General features: G+C 37.6%; 2 protein-coding genes across 3 annotated transcripts; one reads left to right on the top strand and one right to left on the bottom strand.

Moving 5' to 3' along the window:
- Window positions 1–1,826: 1,826 nt before the first annotated feature.
- skic8 (SKI8 subunit of superkiller complex) lies at window positions 1,827–7,621 on the top strand. The gene is made up of 10 exons (XM_082160107.1): window positions 1,827–2,181; window positions 2,296–2,323; window positions 2,452–2,557; window positions 2,643–2,815; window positions 4,162–4,310; window positions 5,708–5,801; window positions 6,432–6,525; window positions 6,614–6,706; window positions 6,796–6,874; window positions 7,287–7,621. The coding sequence occupies exons 1-10, from the start codon at window positions 2,170–2,172 to the stop codon at window positions 7,374–7,376; spliced, it is 918 nt and encodes a 305-aa protein (XP_082016233.1). The 5' UTR covers window positions 1,827–2,169; the 3' UTR covers window positions 7,377–7,621.
- Window positions 7,622–9,162: 1,541 nt separating this feature from the next.
- On the bottom strand, window positions 9,163–14,584 carry slc25a44a (solute carrier family 25 member 44a). 2 transcript variants are annotated; one of them, XM_082160106.1, is made up of 4 exons: window positions 14,376–14,582; window positions 13,012–13,710; window positions 11,313–11,440; window positions 9,163–9,961 (listed from the first exon to the last, which is right to left on the bottom strand). In XM_082160106.1, exons 2-4 carry the CDS (start codon window positions 13,646–13,648, stop codon window positions 9,770–9,772), a joined length of 957 nt encoding a protein of 318 aa, XP_082016232.1. In that variant the 5' UTR covers window positions 13,649–13,710; window positions 14,376–14,582; the 3' UTR covers window positions 9,163–9,769. The 2 variants fall into 2 exon arrangements, 1 of the variants encoding a protein (XP_082016232.1); XR_014202836.1 differs by having other exon boundaries at window positions 9,823–9,961; window positions 11,313–11,435; window positions 14,376–14,584.
- Between the last annotated feature and the right edge of the window lie 10 nt (window positions 14,585–14,594).

Consider the following 14,594-nt stretch of genomic DNA (forward strand, 5'->3'; position numbering starts at 1 on the left):
AACCTCTGCTAAGATTAATAGTCCATTAAAATGTACAATCTCCCTAGCAACAAGACAAACACCAATATTACAGAAATATTAATACTGAATTCCTCTGAGGAATTAGTATATTTATTGAACAAAAATTAATTATTTTATCAAAATAAACAGAAAATAGTAAAACTTTGCCAAAACGATTGTTTTGAACTTAGACATTATTAAAAACATATGTATTTGTGTGCCTTTTGCCCCATGCAGTGTGGCTTCCCACCTCATACGTCTATAAGATTTCTAAACAAAACAAAAACTACTTTTATGATTTATTTTTACTCAAACTCTGTTGCTCCATCAATGTTCAGTACAAACGTATTTTTTTTTTTGTGAAAAGCACATTTTTCTTATCCCCGTTGTACCTGGGGCAACTATGTATACACCATGGTATATGAATATGGTAATCAAACAGTAACATGATATAGTACCATCTGATTCTATCACTGTGTACCGTGGTACAGTGCTCTTTTGTAAGGGGGGCCAGGGTAGTTCTCGTCATGCTGGAATGTGACAATATACAATTAGCCTCTCTTTGCTATAGCCATTCAACTCAGTAATAAATAATTCTAAACATCATGGGAATGTTATGGAAACTAATTTTTTTTTTAAAGTGCTGCAGTCTTGTATAAGCAGTTAGGAGTCATAAAATAGCCCATATTTCATTCATCTAAGCCATAAAGCAGCACATTCTTCCCCTGTCTCTCGCTAGCGCAGTCAGATCTAGGTCAGTCGATGCTGAATTCCCTCTGTGAGCCACATTGCATCTCAAAGGGCATCAGCTGAGAAACTCTCACTGCTCCAGACATAAAAGGGCTAAAATCCCACACGGCATACGGACTTCCGTCTGGCTAACTCTCTAACACAGAGGAGAGGTCTTTGATTCGACTGTTCTGTAGTCTTGCTGAAGTCTCGTCTGAGTTAGTCTGTGTTTAAATGTCTTCTGCTTTTCTTTTGTGACTCACTATTAGCGCCTCAAGACAGTAGCAGCAGAAGGAACGGCTTTTGAGTTGACGTAAAAACAGAACAAATATGCATTTTAAAATATCCTGTCATTAGAAACCGAATGCAAAGCAATAAAAGAGGTCAATCTGACAGAGAGATTGCCTATAGACAGTTTTACTTATAGTTATTAGCCATGCAAATAAAATAATTGTTATACATGTTTTTATATTCATATTTAAATTTATTATAAATAATAAATATATTGTCTTATTATATTATCATTAATTGTTATTATTTATTTTAAATAATTTGACTTTTTTTTTAAACTATCCCCACCTGTTATTTGTATTGATGTTTTGTATATTTTTATGTTATTTAATTATTTGTTTATTTATTTTAAATAAATGAACTTTTATTATATATTTTTTGTTTGTTTTAATTTAAATATTGGTATACTATTATTTTATTACTATCACTAATACATGTTTTTATTGATGCTTTGATAATATTGTATATATTTTAGTATAGTTAGCATTTATTTATTGATTGATTTGTTTATAAATGACAATGACATTCATTTATTATTACATTATATTATTTTGTTTTTATTTTAAATATTGGTACTATTATTTTATTACTGCCATATGTTATTTGTGCTGATACTATTCATAATATTATAGTATTAGTTTTTGATCTAAAGAATTTTAGACAACTGGCTTATTTCGCCCTCAACTGCATCAGGAAAATCCCGAGCGTCCCATTGGTTGGTATTTACCATAGTATTTACGACTTTGTGGTGACGTTCGAGTACGATCTCTCCGACATGACTTGAACGGCACAGAGAGGGCGGAGTCAGCCGTGTGTTCCCATGGTGCTTTGCGCGCAGGTGTCATGGCGGCTCTCTAGTCAGAATCAGTGCGGGTGTTTATTATTATTAACAAAGCGCTTTAATTCTTCTTCTATGTATGTAACAAACCCTAAGGATTATCTGACTTTATCGCGGACGCACTAATACCTCTTCAGGACACGTCGAAGGTTTACAGAAGCAGTTTATTTAGTCATAAGCTAAGATACGCTAGCATCCGTGTGTATGAAGTGAGTTTGTAAACTCAGAATAACTCATAAAACGGATCACACTCGCGCTTATAAACTCACAGGAGCTCTTTTCCTCCACAAACAGGCTTTGAAACGAAGACTATGAGCACACAGGTGAGTTAAGCTCGAATATTTCCACGCATGTTTGTGTATCAGTCTTCTTTATCGTATGTTAATCAGAATAATGATTGTATGTGATTATAAATATGTGAATTGTTCTGTTTTTAGTACAGTATACTATTCAAGCAGGAGCATGGTGAGTCCACACACACAGAAACATAGTTATCAGTTTTGAGTTACAGCTCAAAAATCTAGTGAGCTGTCTACCTAGGCAGCATATATGTATGATATTATATTATACACACAGTGTTCTTGCCCCTGCAGCTCATGAAGATGCCATCTGGACAGCGGCATGGGGTCGCAGCGAGAAGGACGGGTCAGAAACCATTGTGACCGGCTCTTTGGACGACCTGGTAAAAGTGTGGAAATGGTAAATCAATGAACAAAGTGCAACTGAAGTGTCGACGTTTTTTCTGTGTTTCTGAACATACGGCACTTTTTCTGCTGTTTCGCAGGTCGGACGAAAAGCTGGAGCTGCAGTGGACGCTGGAGGGTCACCAGCTGGGTGTGGTGTCGGTGGACATCAGTCAGAACGGAGCAATTGCCGCCTCCAGCTCTCTTGACGCTCACATTCGACTCTGGGACCTGGAGACTGGTAAACAGATCAAGTCCATGGACGCAGGTCCAGGTGAGCTCCTCGTCACTTCGACAACACAATCCGAACTCTTCCAGTCTCAGCTACAACTAGTGTTTGAGGGTCAGAGACGACGCTGTTCACGGACAGCCAATGAAAACCAGGCTGGCGTTATGCAAACTGTAAGACTGAAGTGAGACTGGAATTACTGACGACTCGTTTCGGCAGTTCAGATTCGATTATTTCTTTTAGGAGACAATAACTTTATCACCCACATACAATACAGGTCAAAAGTTTGGAAACATTACTCTTTTTATATTTTTGAAAGAAGTTTCTTCTGCTCATCAAGCCTGCGTTTATTTGATCAAAAATACAGAAAAAAAATGTAATATTGTGATATATTATTACAACTTAAAATAATTGGTTTTCAATTTATTATACTTTAAATTATCATTTATTTCTGTGATGCAAAGCTGAATTTTCAGGATCATTACTCCAGTCTATCACATGATCCTTTAGAAATCATTCTAATATTCTGATTTATTATGAGTGTTGGACACAGTTCTGCTGCCTAATATATTTGATGAATAAAAGGTTAAAAAGAACTGCATTTATTCAAAATAAAAAAATATTTTCTAATAATATAAATCTTCTTTACTATCACTTTTTATCAATTTAACACATCCTTGCTGAATAAAAGTATTGGTTTATTTCAAAAAAAAGAAAGAAAAAAATTACTGACCCCAAAGACCAGTAGTGTATATTGTTGTTACAAAAGATTTCTATTTTTTAAAAATTTGCTTCTTTTTTTTTCTTTTTATTCATCAAAGTATCCTAAAAAAAGTATCACAGGTTATGAAAAAATATTAAGCAGCAGAACTGTTTCCAACTTTGATAATGAATCATCATATTAGAATGATTTCTAAAGGATCATGTGATCGACTGGAGTAATGATCCTGAAAATTCAGCTTTGCATCACAGAAATAAATGATAATTTAAAGTATAATAAAGTGAAAACCAATTATTTTACATTGTAATAATATTTCACAATATATATATATATTTTTTTTTTTCTGTATTTGATCAAATAAATGCAGGCTTGATGAGCAAAAGAAACTTCTTTCAAAAACATTAAAAATAGTAATGTGTGCAAACTTTTGACCTGTACTGTACATTTTTGAAACTTCGCGGACATTTTACATTCACAAACGGCTATATTTCACTCTACCTGAAAGGTAATATTAAAAAAAAAGCATAATAGGGGCACTTAAAAACAAAAACAAAATTACAAACACAGCAATTTATTGAAACTTTAAAATGAAAATGAACACAGGAAATACAAAAAAACGATAATAGTATATAATAAAACTGGTGTGACGAACTCTCTTTCCCGTCTGCAGTTGACGCCTGGGCGGTCGCCTTTTCTCCCGACTCCAAATACATCGCCACTGGAAGCCATCTTGGGAAGGTCAACATCTTCGGCGTGGAAAGCGGGAAAAAGGAGTACTCGCTGGACACCAGAGGGAAATTCATTCTGAGCATCGCATATGTAAGAATCTTTGAGTGTCTGACATGATTCTGCATGGGTAACGAAGTCAGTGGCACTAATGTTTTATTTCTGTGAAGCAAAAAACTGAATATTCAGTGCACAGTGGTGTTGGGTCGCAATCATTTGATCAAAAATACAGTAAAAATTTCACAATATTATTACAATTTAAAATAACAATTTAATATATTTTCAGCATCATTACTCTAATATGCTGATTTTCTGCTTAAGTAAATCCCTGATTATTATCAGTGTTGAAAACATTTTAAATTTCTTTACTGTCACTTTTAAATAAGTTAATGTAATGCATCCGTGACAAATAAAAGTATTAAAAATCTTACTGTCACCAAACTTTTGAACGGTAGTGTATATCACATTTTTTATTTTGAAATAAGATTTTTTCTTCTTCAGAATAATATGCACTGATGCATCAAACATACAAAAGATCATAGACTTTTATTTAGAGCGTTTCATTTCCTGTCTTGTTGAAATGTTACATAACAAAGTTTCCAGAGTCACTGAAGACTGAAAAATTTATATAAGTAAAATTTACATTTACATTTATGCATTTGGCAAAATTTAAATGTTCTAAACTCCATGCCGGACATATTGAACATGCATGTTTTTGTTACGCTCAGCTCTTAAATATTTTGTTAGCAAGAAACAGATTGAGTGTAATTGCTATTATTTTCCAGTAATCACAAACTAAAAATAATCATGGAAATTTATTGGGAAACACATAAACAAGTATCAGTCTAACAGTTTACTTTGGCGATCTGTTCAAAAAGGAACTGATTTCACAAATTACACAATCTAAATTTCACTCACACGACACATTAAAGTGAATATTTGAAAAAATGCTGATTTTCCAAACAATATACTGTTTTTCCAGGCCCTAATCTCTCTCTCTCTCTCTCTCTCTCTCTCTCTCTCTCTCTCTCTCTCTCTCTCTCTCTCACTCTCTCACTCACTCACTCACTCACTCACACACACACACACACACACACACACACACACACACACACACACACACACACACACACAACCTCTCTCTCACACACACACACAACCTCTCTCTCCTCTCTCTCTCTCTCTCACACACACACACACAATCTCCCTCTCTCTCTCTCTCACACACACACACACACACACACACACACAACATCTCTCTCTCACACACACAACATCTCTCTCTCACACACACAACCTCTCTCTCTCCTCTCTCTCACACACACACAACCTCTCTCTCACACACACACAATCTCCCTCTCTCTCTCCCTCTCTCTCTCCCTCTCTCTCTGTCTCTCTCTCTCTCTCACACACACACACACACACACACAACCTCTCTCTCTCTCTCACACACACAACCCCTCTCCCTCTCTCTCTCTCCCTCTCTCTAGAGTCCAGACGGAAAGCACTTAGCCAGCGGTGCAATAGACGGGATCATTAATATCTTTGATATTGCGACTGGGAAACTTCTGCACACGCTGGAAGGTGAAAATGTTCTCCCACATGATTCAAGCTCCCTTTAGTTTCCTCTATTAAAGCAGTGTCCGTCCTGTAGACGTTCTGTCCGTTGCTCTGCTAGATGCATTTAGAGAGATTATGGGTTACGTGAATGCGGTGGAAAAACCTGTTTGCGTCTCTGGCCGTCCCTCAAGGGCCGTAAACTGCGGCTCCTGTCACTGCGCGACTCCATTTTTCCTCTTCGTCTTCCTGCATCGTTCCATCGCTCACTCATCCCTTTCATTTGCTCCAACAAGTACAGCTGGAAATAATGTTGAATGTTAGATGTGCTTCAGTTTTTACACTACCAGTCAGTCGTTTGGAATAGAGATATTCTAATGTTTTTGAAAGAAGTTTCTTCTGCTAACCAAGGCAAATTTATTTGATACAGTAAAAATATGAAAATATTACAATTCAAAATAATTTTTTTCTATTTTAAAACGCTTTAAAAGGTCATTTATTCCTGTGACGTCAAAGCTGAATTTTCAGCATCATTACTCCAGTCTTCAGTGTCACATGATCCTTCAGAAATCATTCTACCACACAGTTTGCATACAGAAGTCTTAAAGGTACAGTAGCCAATAAGTGGGATGCAAATAAGATGTGCTCTTTTTCCAGGTCATGCGATGCCTATCAGGTCTCTGACCTTTTCTCCAGACTCTCAGCTGCTGGTAACCGCATCAGACGATGGCTACATCAAGATTTATGACGTGTACGTTTGGATTCAAGCAGATTTACGTGCGTCTTTCACCTCCAAGCACATCTGAATCTCACGTTCTTGTTGTTTGTGTGTCTCACAGGCAACACGCTAACCTGGCCGGGACACTCAGCGGTCATGGGTCCTGGGTGCTGAACGTGGCCTTTTCACCGGACGACACGCACTTTGTGTCCAGGCAAGAGCTGATGCACCTCAAATGAAGGGAAACTAGGAATCAAAATGTAGTTTGTGTGTTTCTGAACTCTTATTTGTTGCTTTTTTTAGTTCGTCTGATAAGAGCGTGAAGGTGTGGGACACAAGCAGCAGATCATGTGTGAACACGTTCTTTGATCATCAGGACCAGGTGAGTGACGTTACATTCATTTACACTATCGTTCAAACGTTTGGGTTCAGTAACCCAAATTAGGGTTTTATTTCTTTTTAAAACCCTTTATTTCTTTTATTTCTTATATCTTAAAAAAAAGAAAGAAATTAGTACTTTTATTCAACAAGGTGCATTAAATGGATCAAAAGTGGCATTTAAAATATTACAAAAGAGTACTTTTTAAAATAAATGCCGTTTATTTTTTTTCATCAAAGAATCCTGAAAAAAAGTATCATGTTTCCACAAAATATTAATCAGCACTGATAATAATAAATGTTTTTTGAACAGCAAATCGGCATATTAGAATGATTTCTGAAGGATCATATGACACTAAAGACTGGAGTAATGGTGATGAAAATGTTCATTACAATGTGTGTGTGTGTGTGTGCAGGTTTGGAGTGTGAAATACAACCCCACGGGCTCAAAAATCGTCTCTGCCGGTGATGACAGAGCCATTCACATTTACGACTGTCCGAACTGAAGCTCTGATAGCCACACCCACTCAAGACCACAACATGCATGCAAATTATTTTTTATTTTCATTGCAATGTCAACATCTATATATGGTGATACAATTAAATGTTTGGTTTTTTTCTAAAAACTTGTTGCTGTCTCGCTTGTTCAGAATTCACACATTCATTTTGACAGATGACATTTTTACTAGGAAGCATGATATTCATTATAGTTTAATCTCCTAATTTAAAATAAAATAAAATGTTAAAATTCCCTGATATTTCCAGCTTTTTTTACACGACTTGAGTGCAAACATGGCTGTTCTGATCAATTCACGCCCTCTACATGTCACCAAATGTTACTGCACCACCATTAACAATTCAGAGACCTTAGTTCAGACAATTTTTTACTGTATAGCAGACATGTAAAAATTATTTTCATAATCCAGAGCAGAACTTGACTATTAAATGCTTTAGTGTGTTTGTGAGCTACACTAGCAAAGAAATCCCAAACTGTTCCGTTCTTGTGCGGTTCATTTAATTCACACCTGATTGTGACAGATTCAGTTAGAAACAATCTTAGACAAAAACTACTATGGCATATGAAGCACATTTATAAAACATATCAATTGTAAAAGCTTTGGCCCCAAAACACAGTTTTTCTGAAAGTTAAAGACAAGGTATAATAAAAACACAAAATATGACAGTCCAAAGGAGGTTGAATTGTCATACATTACATGATACTTTCTAACTTTTCTCACAAGGATTTTCACACTATTTAACCCTGGGTTCACAAATTAATTTACATGATTTATCCTGTTGTATTTTAACAATCATTGTATAGTGAATACACACAAAGAGCAGTTTCAAGCCAATAGGATATTTAATATATTATTAGTAAATTTGTATTTAATATAAATCTTTCCAGGCATGAATTTCACAATAAATTGCCCTATAAATTTGCATAACCATGAATATGTTGCAGCAACCTTAATCAAGTCTTGCCTTATTAAATATTAATGACCTTTGTACAGTCAGAAACTTTCACACGTTAATCAAATGTCTAAAGGAAAAAGTTAAAAATATCAAACCGTGACGGTATGTAAAACGAGTGATAAAATAGAAAATATCTTTTTAGTATGTTTCAGAACACAGAGAGAGTAAATGTACTTAACCAAACAATGTTAATAAGCTTGTAAATAAGAACATTTAGGGACCTTTACACACAAATAACACGTTTTTCCATGTCCACTGCACACATTTCTATAGTTTTCAATGTAAAGACGCGTTACACCGCCATCTTTAACCGTCGCGCTCGCGCCTTTTACAGCGTCTCGCGCATGACGAGTCATTCTAAAAATGTGGCGCTAAAAACGTGTTTCTAGTCAGCGCTTTTTGTTTTGTTTGTCCCACTGACCTGCCTCATGTTGTAAACAGCAAAAACGCATTGTGTGAACCGGCCCAAACTCAGGGTTTAAAAACGTACGGTGTGAAATCTCAAAACCTGAATATTCAGAAAATTAAAAATTCCCCAGGGTTTCAACAAGTGTGAAAAGCCCATACATGGGCTGCGTCCCAAAACTTAGGTAGATGACTTGTTGCCTTATCAGGAAATGACTTTAAAGGCAACGTTTGCGCACAAAGGGTTCCTGATTTCAGACAAACTTCTGAAGCAGTGTAACGGTTCAATGATCTACAGCAAAATAGAGCGAGCTTTGGTGATAAGCAAATATTTCATTAATACAACGGTAATTTCTCGCTATAAATGTTGGTCAAAAACGTACATTTACACACAAACTGACCACCAACCACAACTTTCAGGCACCATTTTTATTTTTTAGCTCAATTGCCACAGAATGGAAAGCACCAGATTGTGGGATATCAAAGGCAGCGAAGGATACATCTATGCTGCCTTCAAAAATGGATCAGATGAAGGTTTCTCAGGAGACAGGAAGTGAAGCCAACATTGCATTCGGTCGGACGTGTCTTGATACATTGGAAATCATCCTCCGAAGGCAGCATTTTTAAGATTTCGGACCCACCCATGTTCTCATTCTTCCTAGCATGTAACATGTGATTACCTCACTTCCTGTCATAGGAAGTGAAGTGCACTGCATGAGATTCACAAGAAAGACTCAAATTCACCATGTCAAAAGTATTTTTCACTTAATAACCTCTGATAAACAAACACATACCAAGCGAAAAAAGACAAATAAGGAGCTCCATGACACCTCGTTACAAAATACTAGTGTGGGCCAGAGTTCACGGGAACCGATTAAAGGTCACAAAATGTACAAAATCCACGAGAAAGGAAATAGATCTTCACATTTGAGAGTCAGTTATTGCCTGGTCATTATAAATGGTTAAAATAATAAAAGGCATCCGTTTAAAAGGCTGAGGTATAGCGTCAGGTGAGTGTTTTTCACCAGTGTCTGCTGTCCACCAGTTCAGGACGCAGACTGAGTCTCTTCAGTGTCTCGTAACCGATGACGATCATGACAGACGTGGGCAAGGAGGAAATGATGCGTGCAGAGAGACCCTTGGTGAGACCCCACGCCCCCTCTTCGGCCAGGAGCTGCTTAAACGTCTCGATCACAGACGAACGACCTTCAACCTGCAAACACACGCACAGTGTATTATCTCACAAAGCTCAAATCTATATTAATCATTTACAATAATTACATGATAATGCATTTTAAAGGGACATATTTTGAAAGACAAGAACAGTTGTTGCCTTTTGAAAATATACAATATGATCACGTTATCATAATGATTAACTCTAATCTGAACCTGATGATGATCAACAGTGTGAACTTCATCAGTACACAGAGATCAGGCAGGTTAGTTTATAATAGAGCTCATTTACATATAGAAGTCTTAAAGATACAGTCATTGTGAGGATCAGAAAACAGCATGAAACTTCTGAAATACCTGAACTAACGTTATAAATGGACTTTAAAAAAATTGAATAAATTAAAATACACATACATACAAATTTGTATCATTTATGTACAATTATACATAAATATTAAATTAATGAAAATGAATCCATTTTTAAATTACATAAAAAAAATCCTGAAAATTCTATATACAGTCAAACCAAAATTTATTCAGACACCTTCAACATTTCTCACAATATCACAGTTTGTTCGCTATAGTTTAGAAAATGGTAATAAAATATGACAAGAACTACATATTTCAAGATATTTCATATCACAAGAACTGGATATTTCACTGGTTTTGTCCGTCCTTCTGTTACACTGTCTCACAAATGAATCAGGTTGAATATCTGTCAGCTGTTAAATTTAAAGGTATAGCGGAGGATCTTTCCAAATTTTAGATAAGACCCGCCCTCTCCACTTTTTGAAAAGTTTGATTGATTCACCAGAATGATTGACAATTAGGAGGACCAATAGTATAGGTTACCCACCAGGAAGTAAAACATCCTCCGCTATACCTTTAACTATACAATTAGATAATACCAATTAAAGTGAACCAATTACCAAGCAATGCTTAATTTTGTTCAGTCTGTGGTGTAAAAAGCTCACATTAGCAATTAAAGAAAAAACACTTCAGCAAAACATGGTCAGGCCAAAGTGTCTGAATCATTTTTGGTCCCAAATGTTACTGGTGGTCACTGTATGAATCATTTTTGGGTTTTATATGTCACAGTATACTTTATTTTGCTATCCTCACTAACATAAATTAACTATAGTGTCCTGCATCCACTAGTAAAAAATAGAAAACATTATATACATGTCGACAACATGAACCAAACTCTTCCAGTCTCAGCTACAACTACAGTGTTTGAGGGGCCAATGAAGACCATTATGCAAATTTGTTAAGTAGATATGTAACAGGAAGTGAGACTGGAATTGCTGATTTATTACATACTGCATGAAAGTTAATATTGGAAAAAGCATAATAGAGGCACTTTAAAGTGACTGATTTGGCTGTGTTTGTACCTGTACTCTGGCTCGGACCACGTCCATGGGGTTGGTCAGGGTGGAGGCGGTCGCGGCAGCCATCGGTCCCGCCACGGCCTGCAGGAGGAGGTGCGGACAGTCAGCAGGGGCCAGTTTGGAGAGCTGCTCTGGAAACACACACATTGTGGTTAAATGTTAATAGTTAAGCAACAAACTGGAGTAGAAACATAATTATATAACTACAAAGTATTATTTACAATTATTTTCCCCATTGAGTGAAAAAAAAAAAGTCTGTTTAAACTTTTTAAGCCATGAATCACAACATTACAAACTTTGTCTGAATCAGACAAAAAGAGGTAAAACACTAGATTGTCACATAACAGCTTTAATGAGGGAAAGAACTACAATCCCATGAAGCATTGCAAATGACATGGCCTTTTTGTTTGCTGAAACTATCTGATTGGTGGAATTTTTTTTCACAGCATCATGGGTAATGTAGTTTTTCACCAGGAATTCCCTTAAAAATATATGTGTTAAAATGTGAACTGATAGCTTTAACAAAAACATAACTATTTGTCTGTCTTTAAAAGTTTAGAAGTTATTGTTCAAATATTGCACTGACTAGTTGAATTTAATGCTCTGCCATGACACTTTTAGCTTGATTTCGACTAGTCGCTGATCATGGCCTATAGAGGGCGCAACAGGATAAGAAATCTTTGAAGTCCACTTTTACGCTGTTTTTATGGTCAACACTGTTCTGTGATTTATCAATAAAATAGTTTAGAAACTGAAAAGTTCTAGCATATATTTCTTAGTAACTAAAACCCACAGCTTTACTATTATTAGAGAGACGCTGCCAGGTAGAATTAATTCACACGCAATCGCTCTCTCACTAAAGCATTCATTCATATAAATATAATCTCTACTGTGTTTATCTGTATCAGATTTAGAACGGGCAGAAATCTGAGAGGCATATAACGACCCAAAGACAAAAGAACCGATAAAAATAAGCTGTTATGTATCTGTGCACAAGGCAACCAGCGTTCGAGTCTCAGCACGAGGTTCCGGCTTATTTGTTCATTAAAGGTGAACTAAGTAACTTTTTTTACCTTAACTGAACAGCTTCGGAGTCATTGGAATGGTTATATTACTTATTTCGGGTTGAATGGTGGTCGTTTCGCACCCCCCTGGTGCCCGTGTGCGGAAAATCCGCACTTGCAACTTTGAGCCGGCGGGCCGCAGGCCGCCGCGTCAGGAAGTCTCGCGTGATAACAGGTCTCGCGATGTAAACAATTGCTTTACGGCCAAAAGAAATCTGCTAAAATGCTGTCATTATTGCGCTCCCTCACGCTGTCCGAACCCGAATGAAGAAGACGTTTTAAAGAATGTCCCGTCTGCTTTGATGTCGTTGATCTATAGCCTCTGGTGTCTGAGAATCACCAACGAGTTTTTACAACAGTGTTGTCAAATATCTATTCCGAAGCTGTGGGGGGAGCTCTAGAGAGAAACCTGCGAGCAAAAAGCGAGAATACAGCGAAGAAATCCCGAAACTACTGAGCCCTGCTTTAATGACATCATTGGCGACTAGTCGACGTCGATTCGACTTTAATCACAAAATGTCGACTTTTAAAATCTGAAGTCGTTCAACCTCTACCGGAACCTGGCTGTTGCACTTGAACTTTATCGGTTTGGGTCAGGAAACCATTTCGATGCATCACTAAATATTTATTTCCTTTACCTCCATAAAAGTGATAAAAGGGCCACCAGACGGCGCTGTTGGGTATGTAGGTGAGCAGCGACGCCACATATCCGCGGTAAAACCCCCGTAATCCATCCGTGTGAAAAATCAGAACCACAATGTCTCTGGTCTGACCAAATGTGACTTTGTGTTTGGACGTGGTCATCGCCATCTTGGGTTTGAGTTTGAAGCGTGTGAGCTGACACCCCTGCCCCTGCACCATCAGCTGCTGGGACACCACGTCGATGGGCACCGTGATGCTTTGGGCCACCAGTGACGCCGCTCCGCCCGCCACCAGAGACTTGACCGTGTTATCGGACGTGTAACAGGACACATATTTCCTTACCAACTCGTAGGTAGTGATGTAGGCCTGACCTGAGATCAGTGTGAACGAGTTGACCATGAACCCTCGGTAAAGGCCACGCGCCCCCTCGGCCTTCAGAATCTTACAGAAGGCGTCGAAGGTGCCGTTATAGAGCGACTTGCCCTTCTGCACCTGCAGTCTGGTGCGGATCAGGGTGAACGGGTAGACGGCGGCCCGCGTGGTCATGGTCATGAAGATGCCCAGCGAGTAGAACTTCCTCTTGTCCAGATCCTCCCATTCGATGATCTGAAGGTTGCGCTTCTGTTGCATCATTGCGGCCGATGACCTCACACACTAAATCACACGCGCACACACTCGCTCCTCTCCCGCATAACCTGAAATGACAAAAATCACAACATTTCATACAAGCTGCATGTTTTTGTTGCAGATCTGAAGGTACAGAGTTCGAAGGTCATGCCTGGTTATGTTCTGCAGAGATAATGTCTTGACACGTGTAAACAAACAAAAAAAGTGTATAATATAGAACATCTGAGATGTGAACTATGCATTTTTACAATCCATATATTGATCCATATATACTGACAGTAATTTAGAGAGTTTTAAGGCATTCCTTTTTAATTGTTTTAAGGTTTGAAATAAAAAAAATGTAAATGCCGCAAAACATGGAGAAACTTTAACAAATCTACATTTGTGTAGGTAAAACTCGGCCACAATCAATATATTATACACAAAAATTCTATATTTTTGTTGTCCAAATTTAACAATGTGATAGTCAAAGGCAGGTGTTACATGTTTTGTCTTCAACCACTCATACAATCTGTCCCAAAAGGACTTAACAATCGTACAATGAAAAACATACTTTACTATTCTAATGAAACCTTTCTATTACTCTTCATTACATGGATAAATGTCATTTGTTTCGCCGACTCTCTAGTACTGCACATGCGCGTTACACAACATACCACCTGACAAAAAATATCGCCCGTCAGAATTACATGACACTTCATTTGACCTCCCACCCTGACACACAGTAACTCACTCGCTTAGCTCGCCATATCTGCTGTTTCTACATCCAGCGGCCTCAAGCGGAGCTGCGCGGTCCAGTCATGAGATAAATCCGCTATTATGCCTCTAAAAACTGCATATTATGTGACCGATCAGCGGCCTGCAGCTCCTGATGTAAAGTCATGTCGATCGCACCGAACAACACTTGCTCTGCCACACTTCCGGCGCATTCTCAAACGTCACTGACAGGACG

The sequence above is a fragment of the Leuciscus leuciscus genome (assembly GCF_965113295.1).
Source record: "Leuciscus leuciscus genome assembly, chromosome: 25".
NCBI classification, from domain to species: domain Eukaryota; kingdom Metazoa; phylum Chordata; class Actinopteri; order Cypriniformes; family Leuciscidae; genus Leuciscus; species Leuciscus leuciscus.

What these genes read in the sequence shown, in the direction of transcription:
- skic8 (XM_082160107.1), top strand. An exon ending in CTGGTAAAAGTGTGGAAATG is followed by an intron (nt 2,558 to 2,642) that starts GTAAATCAATGA and finishes GCTGTTTCGCAG; the next exon opens with GTCGGACGAAAAGCTGGAGC. An exon ending in GTCCATGGACGCAGGTCCAG is followed by an intron (nt 2,816 to 4,161) that starts GTGAGCTCCTCG and finishes TCCCGTCTGCAG; the next exon opens with TTGACGCCTGGGCGGTCGCC.
- slc25a44a (XM_082160106.1), bottom strand. Translation starts at nt 13,648, where the DNA reads ATGATGCAACAGAAGCGCAACCTTCAGATCATCGAATGGGAGGATCTG. An exon ending in CTTTTATCACTTTTATGGAG is followed by an intron (nt 11,441 to 13,011) that starts GTAAAGGAAATA and finishes GTGTGTTTCCAG; the next exon opens with AGCAGCTCTCCAAACTGGCC. An exon ending in TGGTCCGAGCCAGAGTACAG is followed by an intron (nt 9,962 to 11,312) that starts GTACAAACACAG and finishes GTGTGTTTGCAG; the next exon opens with GTTGAAGGTCGTTCGTCTGT.